This window comes from Halichondria panicea, chromosome 6 (genome assembly GCF_963675165.1).
Source record: "Halichondria panicea chromosome 6, odHalPani1.1, whole genome shotgun sequence".
Taxonomy (NCBI): Eukaryota; Metazoa; Porifera; class Demospongiae; order Suberitida; family Halichondriidae; genus Halichondria; species Halichondria panicea.
Genome location: NC_087382.1, coordinates 6,521,977 through 6,537,581, shown reverse-complemented (window position 1 = coordinate 6,537,581; position 15,605 = coordinate 6,521,977). Strand labels below are relative to the sequence as shown.

Genomic DNA, 15,605 nt, shown 5'->3' with positions numbered 1-15,605 from the left:
AGGGTGATTGTTATGCCTCGAGGCGTAGCCGCACGAGGGATACGGTAAAGCTGACTGTGTGTGTGTCTGTCTGTGTGTGTGTGTGTGTATTCCAGCTATAACTGCTCAACGGTTACAATGCGACGAAAACTAACAGCTTTTATAGGCTTCTAGCCACGTTCTCTTGGATTTTGATTCGTGGATTAGCAAACTAAAGCTTCTTTCTCGAGTTATGGCTAGTTTGACTCACATTGAAGGCTGTTGCAGTCTCTTCAGAATCTTTCATAGCATCATCTGTCCGCACAAACTTTCTATTCAACATATGAGTTAGCCTTGCACTAAAGCGCTAGCTTTTTGTTAGCTACAATACTCAGAAAATATCTGTTAAAACAGCTAGCTAGCAGTACAGTAGCCATTTGTAAAATTGATCTCTTTGGACACACCCTTTAATTATTCCTGTGGATGTAATGCGCATGCGCGCTCATTCCCCATGTGTGAGAAAATAATATCCAAGATCCAGATCCAGATCCTCCTGGCAGAATCATCTTTGTCTTGAGGGCCTGGTAAGCCACAAAACACTACCATATAACAATATAGATAACAATATGCATGTACACAGGTCTTTTCTTCTTAGATATTATATACACTGAACTACAGATCCTGGAAGAATCAATTTTCTTCTTTCTTGATGTCCTGGTAAGCCACATAATACAAAAAATAATAACTTACAATAGATGCATGTAAATAAGTCTTTTCTTCTCAGTGACTTTATATAGATAAGCTAACTTTAATATAAAATTCATTATAGATAACACTCTAATACTTTTGAGCGAAAGCAAAAACATGGCGAGAGGCATTAGCACAGCGCCAGCTTGAACACTAGTTCTACTATGACTACAATGGGTACATTATGTGCTGACCATTAACAATGAGAGGCCACACTGATGCTCAGTGCACCAGATCAGAGGCAGACATAGAGTAAACTGGTGGTGCCTTGTTGGCTGCATTAATTATTAGGCTGGCTTCTCATGTCCTGTGACCACTGTTAAGTGCAAAGCCCACAAACTCTCTTGGGATTTCCTGGTACTTATCTTGTGGTAATGAACGGATGCTGCAACATGCTTGCTCCTACATAGTCTAAGCTATAGAATGTAATTATTGGTAGCAGCCTGAACGTATTTTAGAGCAGATTGACAGCAAAGCTTTGTTGACCGTCATTTAATGTTTGGGAAACTTGCTATAGCTATGTCCCTTTGAAGTACCTAGCTGCCCCTGCCGTTAAGTGGATCATTGCTAGATTTCTTATCATACGTATACTCTTGACATGTATCCTCCTTCACAAAATATAATTTTGTATTTGTAAAATAAGTATAAATATGTAATCTTATTACTTCCTTTACTTGTAAATTACAGTCCCTCGATGTTTTTTGTACAGGGTATTACCACTTCAGGGTTGCATGATTGTGGTTATTATGCCTCAGTGCATGTGAGTGGGAGGTATAAGGTTTGTCTATCTGTGTGTCTGTGTAGACTGCTAAAGCTGCTCAAGGATCGATGAAGTGCAAATCAGAGTTTCTATAGGCTTCAAGTCATGTTTTCGAATGCCGTTGCAGCTTTTCAGAAGAGTACATACATACTACAGCAAAACTTACCATGGAGTGTTGCTACTCTACTTAGTAAGCTCTGCACTAGAACGCTAGCTGTTGCAATTAGGCTCTACTGGTGCACAGCAGGCCATTAATTTTAGACTTTTGGCATTCTTTTTATGGGCCGATTATTTCCAACTCTTTGAGTTTCTCTATGATTCTGCCTGCATGCAGCAAAATTTACTGCAAAAATTGTTCTTCATGATAATCGTGTGTGTATTAGTTACGTTACGTTTGACACATCCACTGAGGTATCAGCACCAACGGGTGCTGTCATTGTTACTGAGTTTAATGCTTAATTGGCTGACAATGGGATCAACAATCTTTACGGACATGCAATGTTGCTTACATTCATGTTTCTATGGCCCATTCTAGCGTCGTAGTTGAATACAGTATTCAGTATTACAGATGCATGCCATGCTCCCTTAACTGCGTTGTCATTGTCACCATTCAATCTGCAAGCACGTTACAGTCATGCATGCGTTCGTTTGGCTATTATTTTGTTATGCACGATCATTATAGGTTGTAGTAATTTTACGTAATAGTTAGACACTGTTTTGGAGGTGTATAGGATTTAGAAGTACAAAGGCTACATGCTTTAGTATCCCGAGCGTTGTGAGGGTACTAATGTGCCTTATCGGTTTCTAAATCATGTGGACACCAACAAAACAGTGTCTAACACTGCTGTGCTCGCACACCTCTTGCCTACATGTACCTAGGCCTCCTCTGAGGCACTTTCCTATGTAGCTAACTGGTGTCTACGTTATACGTTAAATTAATGTGATGTCTATATATTTTGTTAGCCACTTTTTATTCCCGTGGTATATATATAGTCCATGTATGTTTGCGTGGACATGACTGACTATTGCATAGTGCATGATCTATGCACGCAGTCATGTGAATTTAGCAACAACTATAATTATGTAGACAAAATTTACAACATGTGAGGCAGTGGGTTGTCTAGCGCTGCACTCAGTACGAATGTGATCATGCACAAATTAACACCCACCTACAAAACACTCTTTGTTAAAGTTCCTGTTTGGGAAGCCCTACCTGCTGCTTGCTTGCTAGCTGTATATAAGGATGCTCCTACTGTATTAAATATACTGCATGCTTTTTACAAAAGTACACGCAATGGCAATGGCCAACATTAAGGTTGCATTCTTGGTTGTCATACTGGCTGCAATAAAGAATAGTTTTGGTAAGTTACATGACTGTAAAATAGTAATAACTGTGACTGTCTATTATTATGCAGGGCAAAATACAACTTGTTTGAAGGAGGATGCCATACAAGATATACGTTTAGTGGATGGTACATATGGGGACTTCATGGGAAGAGTTGAAATCAAATTCAATGGGACTTGGGGTACAGTCTGCGATGACTTTTGGTCTCTGGCTGATGTAAATGTTGTGTGCAGGTACAGCGCTATAGTAATTATTAAACTCTAGGTGTATTTGTCCCAATCAGAATGATGGGATTTGAAAGAGGTGGAGGTTGTGCTGTGAGCCGTGCTGGATTTGGTCAGGGCCCCATATCATCACCAATTTTGTTGGATGATGTGCGCTGTCGCGGGAATGAGGATTGTCTTGATGACTGCAGCTTCATTGGTCTAGGTGATCCTCCAACATTCTGTACCCATCGTGAAGATGCTGGAGTTGTTTGCTTGTCAGGTAAATTTTTGTGCAAGTTATTTATGATAGTGAATGTAATGACAAATTAGTTGAGCATATTTTGGCTGCCGCATGCACACACCCATACTTATAATTATAGCTGACATCCGCTGACTGAGTGTCTACTACTTCTATTACATAATAGAGTCACGAGTCTTTGTCAGGGACCTCACCCTGACATCATTGTGACAACATCTTGTCTTTGTGCAGATCAGAATGATGTAAATCCCCCACCTGTCTTGCATCTCGTCAATGCTACCACTACCACTCTTGCTGTCAGATTCAAGGTAAGTACGTTGTGTTTGATTGTTGTTACCTTACTGCCTCCAACAGAATGTTAAAAGGTCACAACTACCTGAAGGGGCAAACACCATACGTTATCGTATAAGTTATGCAGAAAGTGGTGTTGAGGATGTATTCCAAAGAAATTCGTACTTCTTCCCAGACTCTATAGGGGAAAGGGATGATGAAACAATTATGGTCTTAACCAATCTAAAACGTGACACGGAATACTCACTTCAAATGGGTGTTGATTTTCGATATTCTCGAACAATATGCTTCTCCTACATCATAGGTTCTCTCTCGCAGCCATTACTCTTTCGGACAAATGCTACTAGTAAGTATGCAGCTGCTTGCATACAATTAATTAACTGTTGACAACTGCATGTTCTAATCATCTCTAGTAAAACCAACAAGTATCCAGATTCGGCTTGGTTCTCTACTATCTGGCTCGAGCTTCAGTGGTCGAGTGGAAGTAATGTACAACAATACTTGGGGAACTGTTTGTGATGACTCGTTTGGCACAAGTGACGCAAATGTCATATGCCGAGCCTTAAATTTCAGCGGTGCTCTTTGTGTTCCTTTTCGTCGATTTTCTCCTGGAGCAGGTGAGTGCTTGAGTGGAAAATCAATTCTTAGCATGATAAAAAATTCGGGTTGCAATTTAATGCTGTGAATATAGTTTCTGTATTGCTTTCAGGTTTTATGTATTTTTCCTAGGTCCTATCTGGTTAGACGATCTCAATTGCCCCTCTAGTGCTGAGGTACTAGAAGATTGCACTCATCGTGGTTGGGGTGTGCATAACTGTAGGCATAGAGACGATGTGTCAGTGGTGTGTAATCCAGGTATGTCATTAGAGAGTTTGTTTTCTTAAAATGTTTCAAGTCCTTCTATAGGTGAAGATTTTCTTGGAACTGTATCCAATGTGGTTGTCACCGACGTGCAACCTGTTACTGCTACAATTCAATGGGAGGTAAGGTCACAAAAATCATTTAGGTATAATATTTTATGTAGTACCCGTTGCTACATTGTTGCTGATTGCAAAATGCACTAACCGCGAAGTCATAATGCAGGGGCGTAGCCAGGGGGGGGCTCGTGGTGCTCAAGCACCCCTTTCTATCTGAGATTGTACACAAAGTGTATTTGATTGTCTAGCTGAGCACCCCCTTCTCTTCCAGATCTTGCTGCAGTTGGCTAGCTAGTAGGCAAGCAAAACGATTGGTCTTTAAACTGTGAGCTATTCTGGCTTAGATCTATAGACTAGTTCTCTTTCGTAGCAAAATAGGCTTCTCTATGCAATTAGAAGATTGGGCCACGCCAAACTATTAATTATTACGTCATTAATAAGAGGTGTGGCTTTCGGTCAACCAAATTTCGGCGCTGCGCGGCTAAAAATTAGGGACTTTGCTCCCTCTTTCGTCGTGATAGCACCCCCTTCCTCAAAATCCTGGCTACATTGGCCCCTGTAATGCATCCCTCTGGCATTAAGACTGACCAGGAGTACATTAAAATCTACATCTTAATGTACTCCTGGACTGACATAATAAAATGACATAATGTTAAACACAAACGTCCAGTTCATATTTGTGGAAGATTATAAAACTATGTTCCTAGTGATGCATGGCTGCTTCACCATAGCACTAAGTATCTAGAAGCGGCTCTGTTTTTGCTGGAAGCTCGAGCTGTTTTGCAGCAGTGTTACAGTAGAGGTGACTTGGTTGAGACGTAGACCGTAGGGAGGGGCTGATTTGCAGCCAGCAGAAGTGGGGTGGGGCTATTTTGCAGTAGTGCGTTGGAACTGGTTTTTGTCAAGCCATTCATTGTTCCTTAATGCACATACTGGCACAATAATATAGTTTAGAAGAGAAAGGAGATAGAGCTGTGTCTAGGGTTGTCTCTGTCATTTTGTGCAGTTCTATTTATTGTGTTGCTAAGACAGTGTTGAATTGATATTTATCCAAAAGGAAAGGGTAACACAATAGGCTGCTGGGCCTCTCGAGGGTGTTCCCCTGAGCTATGCCCTCGGGATATAAACTAGTTATAACACGTACGTGCACTCGGGATCTGGCATATAATTATTGCACTCAGCCCTTGGGCGTAACATACATGTATTGTTTTTTGCTGAGATGTAGCTTAAATGACTCTTTCATAAAACACAAACTACACGCATGAAAGTAATAGTTATACCTTTCAATTTGCAGGCATTCGATTTCCCAAACATCGTTGCGTCATTCTCATACCGAGTTTTCTATTGGTCTAGCAGCACCACGTTTCGATCAAGTCGGACCGTCTCCCACCCCCGCACTGAAATTGAGGTCACCAGTTTGATTGTGGGGGACACGTACATGGTGACTGTCAGTCCAGTAGTAAGATTTGATGCTTGCTTCTTTCGTTCAATATCTGGGCCAGAATCAGTCGCTGTGAACTTCACAACTTTTGCTTTACGTGAGTATATTGCATTCATTAAGCATTAACATATTTTACCAACTCTATTTGTATAGCTCCAACTGGACCACCAACTGACTTCCATATTATCGTCCTCAACAGCTCAGCAATCGAAATTCAATGGGAAGATCCTTTACGCAACCATCAGAATGGTGACATCACTTCCTATATAGTTTTTGTTTCTCCTCAGGGTGGTGGTGAACGTCAAATAGAGTACCTCACAAGCAGCACCGACTTTGATGTAGCAAGAATTGTTGGTGGTCTAATTCCCTCCACCATGTACACCTTCAGTATACTTGCAGTAAATGCTGGAGGGCGAGGACCACGGTCTATCTCTCTCACCGGGCAGACTTTTGCTGTGGGTAAGATTATTTAAAAGTCCGAAAAAAGCTCTGCTTTATATCGTTATGTATCCCCTATGCAGGAGCCGAACCCATAATCAGCAGCTTTGGCCTTAATGGAGACGGTATCGATAGAGTGATCCGCTTCACTTTCAATAGGAACTTGAACATTCATTGTGGCAGCACAAGACAAAATGTGAAAATTGATTGGTTCAGTCCTAGTGGTAGAAAAGTGGAAATAGATGACAGAAACTTAAGAGTTGGACGATATAGCAACGGGAGTGCAGTTCTGCAAATTGCTGCATTTCGACGTTTAAACACCTGCGATGGAGGAGTTTATACATGTGTTGCAAATGACTTGAGCACACAGACTAATCAACGAAAAACTTTCACTCTAATCATTAGTTGTAAGTTCACAAAATTGTTTTTTTAAGCCTTGTTTATGTCTACTTTTATGATATGCAGCAACACCTGTAAGACCCAATCGCGTTTTTCCGCTTACTGTGACAAGCAATTCGATAAAGATAGGCTGGGAGAGACCTTCATGTGATGGCGGGCACCGTATCTTGGAGTACAATCTCAACTACTATGAATTTGTGACATCGTTTTTCTCCCGTGTTGTAATATCAATTCGTCACATCATTGCTGAAGAAACAAACTATACCTACACTGTGAATGATCTAAATCCAAGCAGATCCTATGTTTTTCAAGTGCAAGCTGTCCGGACGGACCTACGTGTATCATCATTTTCACCGACGCGTACAATTAGGACACTTCCACCAGGTAAATTCGGCTGTATGGAAAGATAACTTTTAGTTGGTTGTCATTCATCCTTTTAATCCTTCAGCACCTTCACCTCCGAGGGATATCGGAGTGAGGATAGTTGGTATCAAGACCATTGAAATCAGCTGGAGGCCTCCTGTTGTTGCAAACGGAGTGATAATTAGATACACTATTTACATCACACTATTTGGTGTGTCTGATGATGGTGGAACAGGAAATAAGAGGAGACAGGCTGTGCAAACTCCAATTGTTATCACTGCTGTTAGTAGTCAACATACGTATAAATTATTTGCATGAATCAGTAGCGTTGATCTATAGCTACGAATATAGTTTCTACATACTACCATTATTTTACCACTTGCAGGTATTTTCAGGATCAGCCACATCAGGAAATGTTACTGTGCCTTCAACAGATGCGATGTACGGTGTTCAAGTAACAGCGTCAATTCCAGTAGGTGATAGCTTAAATGAAGGAAGAATATCGAACCTCTCGTTAGTGGATGTTCCAACACCTGGTATTTTAACATACTAGCCTTGTTTGTGATTGTTATATATTCCTTTCCAGTTCTACCCATTCTTCAAAGCTTTCGGGTGATTAAGGCAACGAATTCTTCTATGACCATCCAGTGGGAGCTTCCTCAGCCACCATTTCTTCCTATTGATGAGTTCATCGTAAGCCACATTCTTAGTAATAGAGATCTTTAATACTGTGTATAATGCCATTAGGTGACTTACAGCTCTCTTGTCAACTGGGAGAGTCCACTTGGTGAAGATGTTGAATTCTCTGAGTCTGGCAGGGTAACTGTTCAACCTTCTGTAAGCACTGTACGCATTAGCCCACTTACTCCTGGAACAACATACACTTTCAACGTCGTTGCAAGCACGGAAGACGAATTAGGACAAGAAACATCGGTTACTGGCAGTACAACTGGTGGGGTGGCTGATCGAGGTGAGTACCTCAATTATAGTTTGCCACAGACATACATTTATTTTTATTTAGGGAGAGTGGCATTCGTTCAGTTAAAGTTTGGACCTGTTGACAAGTGCTCAAGCTTTCAAGTATGTTACAGTCCTACATGTATGTGTGTGTCATTGTGTATTTATTTGAAGGTTGGAGATACAGAGCAACGTTTGAAAACAATAAAGGATGCAATTATTAACGAAATCAATGAGCTCTGCTCATGTGATGTAACTGCTGACCATCTTCAAAATAGTGTATTCAGTTGTGCTGATGGTTTGGTTGACCAAGTTGTGTATCGTGCTCGGATTATAGGGAGCGACAGTTACAATGCCCAAGATCTTGTGTCTCTAATTCAAGCATGGGTTAATAGTGATGATGCAATGATAATTGCTGGATTTTTCCGATTTAATGTTGATGCAAGCTGTATCACTTCCTTGGATACCCTGCGCTCTCCTGACTGTGAGATAGGTCAAGTAACTACATCCCCGACTGAGATTGTGACTGTTGTTACTGAACCGCTTACATCACCAACTGAGATTGTGACTGTTGTTATTGGCCTGTTTGTTATCATTATCCTTGTTGGGATTGTTGTTTTGTTGAGTGTACTGCTCATCAGAAAGCGTAAACTAAGTGAGACCAGGTATGTCATTATCATTATTGATCGTTCCATGTACATTTCTTATCTCGTAGCGGAGTTTTGGGAATGGTAAGATTTAAGAATGAGAATACTGCAAAAGAAGAGGATAGACTCCCCTTTGCTGACATGGAGCCAAGGTATACGAATTTGCTTGTATCACAGTCAAATGTATAATTATAGAGAACTATTTCACTTGTAGCTCTGAAGACACCATCGATTCAAAACCAGAGGTCTTCATGTGAAACACCAAATTAAATAACTCAACTAAACATGTAGTAACAATTATATTTTAGCTATAATGTACTCAGATGCTAGTGCTGCTGTTATCATTAATTTTATTTACTAAAAACATACGTACATTAACGTCTTATTTTGCTGCCCATAACTAGTGTACCTGCTAGCTGGCTACATGCATGAGTTTGTCTGCCTCCATAAATATATTCATGCTGTTTGTTAGTAGTGATCCTAAAAGCCATACTATTAAAACATGTAGGGACTGTTTGGGCACAATCACTATTATTGCCTTATATAGCAGTCAACCCACGTCATACTTTTCAAAGGATTGTGAACTCTATTCTATCTTTTATGTTTGCATGTATGGTGGTGTGTAGGGAATTACTTTGCCTTGCAGTGGCCAAACCATCTTCTTTTGAGTGTTGACACTTCAAAGAGATCCCTCTTGCTTTGCAGATGGCCACAACAGAAACCTAACATGCGCACTAATAATTATATAGACTGGGACTCTGTATATAAAAGTCACTATCAATATAATGTGGAGGTCTAGATTCTAGCAACCAACTATAGATCTACCGCTATACTCATCTACAAGAATCAACATGCGGCTAGCTGTTCCTACAATCGTCACACTACTTTTTCTAGCCACTCCGATACTCGTTCTAAGGTATAAAGTTAGATATTTCCTGTGTTCGATTATTTTAAATCCTCAGCAGCTTAAGACATTGCTCTCGCAGCCGACTAGACCTGTATCCATGCAATCCAGATGTGATTGTTCCTATGCCAAATCGCAAGTGTGTACTCGTAGTGTACAAGTTTACTTGAAGATTTTCAGGACAGATATTCGTGATTGTCGCAATAATTATGTTAATTGGCGATAATCATTATAAATAATTGTAGTCTAAATCGTCAGTACTGTGTATTTGTACGTACGGAGCCTGTATGAGGCAAATAAATGTATGCATAATTATACAAAATCCATACCATTCTATAATAATTATTAGCTATACTAGCTTTTTATACTTTCAGTCAATATGGAGTGTACTCAACTCGAATCAGAGGCAATGTAGGCAGTGAATACTGTGTACTGCGCAAAAGTGGTCACTTTATTCAAGATATCGACACCATAGCGACAGCTGATATAATGTTGTTATTCTCACCAGGATTCCAGCTTCAACCTAAAAAAAAGTAATTGTGTTCTGTAGCTATAGGCGTTGAGTAGTTGCTTACATTATAATTATTCTCTTTTGTTGTGCAGTTACTTGAATGAAATGATTGTTGAATACAACATTGATTGTGGGCCAGGGAAAAGTGCATATCTTTCTATCAATGAGTTGGATCTAGAGCCACGAAACTGTCATATTTCTGAAAGGGATCAGTAAGAAATTATGTGGTTCAGACATGCAGTAGTGACTTAGTTGAGTGTGGCCAATCCATGAATCGTAAAAACGAAGTGATTAGAGTTGGCTATACGTATAGACAGGAGTGGTATGTTGCACCAGTGACCTTATCTGATTTACAGATGTCAGGACTATATTGAAGTGAAAAGTGGAAACGGAGGCAAAAGAGAATTCTGTGGCAATGATAAAGGAGACATGTTTTTTGCAACTGGTGAGTTTTTCTTGTACATGTAGTTAATTTCATATAAATTTCATATAATAATTATAACTGCAGGTAGTTTCAAAGCTAGACTAAGAACAAGTAAGAGAGTAAATTTTCTTGGATTTTCGGCATCAGTTATCTGTTTCAATATGGATCCTCCTTCCAGCCAGCGAACATCTATTAACAGGAGACCCGAATCTAATTCTGGTATGATTTTGGTACCGTTGACACTGTACAAGCCTGATTGTGTTTCTAATGCGAATTGTATGCGAAGCATGAGGGAAATTGCATGCACATTCTCACTCTTTGCAGTTCTTTCGATGGTGAATTATCTTATGCTATTTTTTCATCTCGCAATCGAAAGAACGTCACATTCAAAACTTGATGTACGGTTAATTCGGTATACTGGTTAATACTAGTGCAATTGGGATTATTAGCACGAGTAACAAGCAATGACAAGGCTACTGCCGAGTGCTATTAACCTTCCAGTGCTTGATATGAATGCTATTAATCTTATTCCACGAGTAACCATACTAATCGTATGATTAACATTTTCAGCCATGGCCGTTATTCGAAAACAATACGTTGTCATTGACAAGTAATTGCACCGCTGTCAATGACGACGTGCAATTACTGGACCGGATGTGATATGGGATTAATTGCTGTACACACTCTCCAGTCACTAATAGCACATCATACAATTATTCTGTACTGGACTTTATTATTCTTACTTGCAGGTTCTTGCACCCATGTCCAACCAAATGATGTGAGTTAATAATTATAGCATAGCTGAAATTTGTAATTGCACAATTAATTATGTTCCTATTATAGTTGTTTGCTAAATCTTCTCGATTGAACAAGATTGCTGAAAGCAGGTAATTGTAAATTGCATATGTAACTATTCTAGATCACTGCATGACTGAAACGGAAGGCTGAGTACTGTGGTGTTGGTTTCTTTGTCGGCTGTGTCGTTTTGTCATTAGTGTGTAATGTTCTGTGTTTTTGCTCCAGCTATATTGAAGTACTACAATCAGAAGACACAGCAAAGCTCAAGCCTTTGGAAAACACCACACCATCTGTAAAAGTTAAAGGCAGTATGAGAATCGTAATTTAATCTCCATTTCGCAGGCACCTACTCTAAAGCTAACATCATCTGAGAAGAAAGTTTTGGATATGTTGCTTGACCCTCTAATTAGAAATGGCCTCAAAGCTGCAGAAAAACACGCTCCTTCTGTTTGGCCTCCTGTGGAGTTTGATGGTGATGTGTTGATTACGTTCATTCCCAGTATAGTTCAATTTTCTTTATTGTAGATGACATAGATGATGATGTGAGCTTTTTGGGATTGACAAAGAAGCCTACTGACCGAATAATTATACCACCACCACCTACATTGGCTCCATATTATAAACGAAGATCCACATTGGGTCCACGTGATTATTACCGAAGATCTGTTTCTCAAGGTAAGCTACTCCCAATCATGATCAAATAATTAATTTCTTTAGATTTGGAAGTTAACCGAGTTGCTGTTGCCTATCAAGAGGCCTGCAATCCTGTATTGAAGGCAGCGACGAACAGTATCCTCAACGTTGTTAAGAGGTAAGCGAAACGAAATATATAACTTGTTGGGTCTATGCAAAATAGTGTTCAATTAGTGTAGATTACTGACCTGACTCAATACCTGCACCGTATAGTATACATGCCACTAGCTAAACGGTTGAGGAACTCATGTTCAATGTAGTGTAACCCTCTACGTACGTATAATTATGTATATTACTCATGCAAGGGGGATATAATACAACTTGAGGCAGTGGCGGATCCAGACAGGTTCCATGGGCTCCATGAACCCCCCTTTCACACAAGAACACACTAGAGATCAACTTACTAAGGCCACACCAAATTGTTTCACGGATTTTCCGGGTCATATTTTTGCAGAATGCCCAAAAAAATAAACCAATTAGTAGTCCAGGTCAGAAGTCAGAATAGCCACGTGATCTAGCAAAATGTTGTAATGTTTTGCTAAAGTGACTTTTTGTGGTGTCTTGTGACGCCGTTTGTGGTTATAATGATATTCATCAATTTTTTTTTAATTGTTAGCTAGAAAAGAGCTGCAAAACACCAGCAGCCATTCATTATGTACTCCAACATTAATTTTTCTAGAGATCAACTTACTAAGGCCACACCAAATTGTTTCACGGATTTTCCGGGTCATATTTTTGCAGAATGCCCAAAAAAATAAACCAATTAGTAGTCCAGGTCAGAAGTCAGAATAGCCACGTGATCTAGCAAAATGTTGTAATGTTTTGCTAAAGTGACTTTTTGTGGTGTCTTGTGACGCCGTTTGTGGTTATAATGATATTCATCAATTTTTTTTTAATTGTTAGCTAGAAAAGAGCTGCAAAACACCAGCAGCCATTCATTATGTACTCCAACATTAATTTTTGTAGATCCACGCCTTTTTATTAAACACAACGCAGTGCAATCAATGCCTTCTCAATGCCTTTCCCCAGTCGTAGGTAAGTTTCTATCAGGAAACTAAATTGCAACTCCTTTCTATGGATTACTATAAATATCTGTTGGCTCCTACTCTAAATACAAGTACATAACTTACTTAAATACTTCTACGCCCGTATGAGATATACATATATATAATAGAGTGAGGTCGGGTTGGGAATGAGGCTATTAGTTATAGTGTCATGCATTTTACAATAATTAATTAATAGAACCAGGAGCAGGAACTTACTACGCAGATTCTGTATCATCCTGCTATGTACGAACATTGCCATAATTATAATTATTATGTCAAACTATGGCTAGCTCGTACAGTGCATGGTAGCTGATACCATGCACTGTACGAGCTAGCTAGCCATAATTCATTTGTTTGCACTTGTATATTTAATTGATCACTTTCGTGAGACTGTTTTAGTAGTGTGGTACTGTACCTATGAAACCTTTAATTCAATAACAATAACAGTCTATACCTTTTACTTAGATTGGCTCCAGATCAGCTCAAATCAGTGCAAGACCAATTCATTCGTGAACAAGAAAGATTGCCAATGCAATGATTTAGTCGAGACATACATTGATATAGTACATACACTGTACATTAACAAATTCAGTTTTTTGTCTGTTTACCACATTAATTTAATTTTTTGCCTGTGTAGTGAGTATACGATTATTGTGATGTCATACTGTATGTATACTTGTCTAATAGTAGTACCATGCAGTCTCCTTTGTGCAGTATTTTGCTGTTAAGTAATGTGAAATAGTAACTACCGTATATAAATTATAGCTAGAAATTTCTGCGGCCCAAAAATTCTGCGAATAGCTGTAAAAAGACCTTCTGCGAGTAATAATTATTTCTGTGAATTAAACTTTCAACTGTTAAACTAGGCGCGGTTAATAAGCATTTGCGAATATTATTTCTGCGTTTACTCATTCATTCGCAGAATTTGCAGAATTTTTGGGCCGCAGAAATTTATAGCTATACGGTATGTGAGACCGCAAGTGAGGTATCCAGTAACTGAAGCACATAACTTATTGTGGGCCATTAACATTAACTTATAATAATAATGCGATTACAGTCCTGAATCGAAGCCATTGAATTCATCAGCTAGGCATCATAATAATTATGTATAATTATGACAACTATAATAATAATTATTATAATTATTATATTAATAAGTGCATGCAGTGGATACACAATTTTGTATACAGTTCTATAGCAATAATTATATGTATTGTGTAGCGGGTGATTTTCGGGGGGCAAATATTTTGGGGTTTTCATTTAAATCCCTGAGCTCAGCACGAATGTTTTACCTACAAATGAAGCAATCATTTACCACATTTACCTGCAGCGGCTAGTGCACGCATGCAGTCACAGAACAATCTCACATGCATACCATGTCCTATGCCTAATCTAACTTTTCATAACGTTCTACAAATCGAAAGTGTAGATGCATGTGTATACATGTATATACAAATTTTACTCTGAACTTACAAATTAACGGTGTACAAATTTGTACTCTTATCATGTAGTGTATTGAAGTGTACAAATTCAATGTGTACATATACAAATTGCAAAATGTGCGTGTCAATGAAATGACATGTACCATTTAAAATTAGTTTCACTTCCAATTAACAACAACAACTTTAATTGTATCAGTACTACATAATCATTATAGATAATAGACCCGTGAATTACCTTGTGATAAATGATGGACGTACGGGCCAGTATCGCTCTCCCCAGTCGCTTGTTTTAATGGTGCTTTCCCCAGTTAATTCAGTCTCCTAGAAATTTCGCATTGCAAATGTTTTTGTGGGACTTTAGGTGTTAAACCGCTTGTTCTGAACTAAAGGTTCCATTTGGCCAGGTCAAGACCTGTCCGAATTTATATTTGATCAAACTGAATTTATACAAGTTAGGGGGGGGGCATTGCCCTGATTGTATATACATATATATCGAAAGGATAATAATAGAAGTTAAGACATACTGCATAGACCTAGCTAGCCTCGGTCCCAGGCCGATTTTTTTTAATAGAACGAAGTTGACCTAGCAGGCTAGTAGAAACAACTCGGCCTGGAATCGAGGCTAGTCGCGCTATACAGTACATGTATACGAACAAAAACACCAGGAAGACATCGATCTCTAACGCTTCACTAGTCTCATGGATCAGCCCCCCTCTTAAGAAGGGTCCGGCTGATCCTAACGCATAAATATTTAAGGGGCTTCCTCCCCCCATGAGGAAGAGACAGAGGAGGAATGCCAGTGTCAAAAGCTTAAAGGTCACTAATTAAAACACCACGTGGCCCTATGTTTTACATGTAAAACTGAGTTTACCCTCGCGCCCCTGAGTTTATACACCATCAATAGCTTGATCCTCTTTATAATCACAACAGAAATCGGTTGAGCTATCGCGCCCCAGAGGAATCAGCTTGAGAGAGAGAGAAGATCCAGGATTTAATTGCAACCTTTGACCTTTTATTGCATTCTTCAAAACCACAAACAAGATATGGAAATTAGCCTTC

The 15,605-nt window shown here is 39.3% G+C and overlaps 2 protein-coding genes across 5 annotated transcripts; both read left to right on the top strand.

The window, feature by feature from the left end:
• The first annotated feature begins 117 nt into the window (after nt 1-117).
• Nucleotides 118-9,128, top strand: LOC135336822 (uncharacterized). 2 transcript variants are annotated; one of them, XM_064532699.1, is made up of 22 exons: nt 118-542; nt 599-675; nt 2,752-2,826; nt 2,881-3,043; nt 3,094-3,296; nt 3,507-3,583; nt 3,630-3,912; nt 3,980-4,183; nt 4,296-4,421; nt 4,473-4,549; nt 5,778-6,021; nt 6,078-6,383; nt 6,446-6,769; nt 6,828-7,145; nt 7,210-7,406; nt 7,510-7,660; nt 7,711-7,817; nt 7,872-8,094; nt 8,146-8,204; nt 8,256-8,746; nt 8,797-8,880; nt 8,943-9,128. In XM_064532699.1, the coding sequence occupies exons 3-22, from the start codon at nt 2,760-2,762 to the stop codon at nt 8,983-8,985; spliced, it is 3,747 nt and encodes a 1,248-aa protein (XP_064388769.1). In that variant the 5' UTR covers nt 118-542; nt 599-675; nt 2,752-2,759; the 3' UTR covers nt 8,986-9,128. The 2 variants fall into 2 exon arrangements, with proteins under 2 accessions (XP_064388769.1, XP_064388767.1); XM_064532697.1 differs by having other exon boundaries at nt 2,658-2,826.
• Nucleotides 9,129-9,472: 344 nt separating this feature from the next.
• On the top strand, nt 9,473-13,853 carry LOC135336830 (uncharacterized). 3 transcript variants are annotated; one of them, XM_064532710.1, is made up of 13 exons: nt 9,475-9,644; nt 9,694-9,771; nt 10,007-10,165; nt 10,236-10,355; nt 10,500-10,588; nt 10,652-10,786; nt 11,317-11,345; nt 11,411-11,454; nt 11,591-11,657; nt 11,708-11,837; nt 11,891-12,040; nt 12,083-12,176; nt 13,025-13,466. In XM_064532710.1, exons 1-13 carry the CDS (start codon nt 9,580-9,582, stop codon nt 13,041-13,043), a joined length of 1,179 nt encoding a protein of 392 aa, XP_064388780.1. In that variant the 5' UTR covers nt 9,475-9,579; the 3' UTR covers nt 13,044-13,466. The 3 variants fall into 3 exon arrangements, with proteins under 3 accessions (XP_064388781.1, XP_064388780.1, XP_064388779.1); XM_064532709.1 differs by lacking the exon at nt 13,025-13,466 and adding an exon at nt 13,570-13,853 and having other exon boundaries at nt 9,477-9,644; XM_064532711.1 differs by lacking the exons at nt 10,007-10,165; nt 10,236-10,355; nt 13,025-13,466 and adding an exon at nt 13,570-13,853 and having other exon boundaries at nt 9,473-9,644.
• The last annotated feature ends 1,752 nt before the right edge of the window (nt 13,854-15,605 follow it).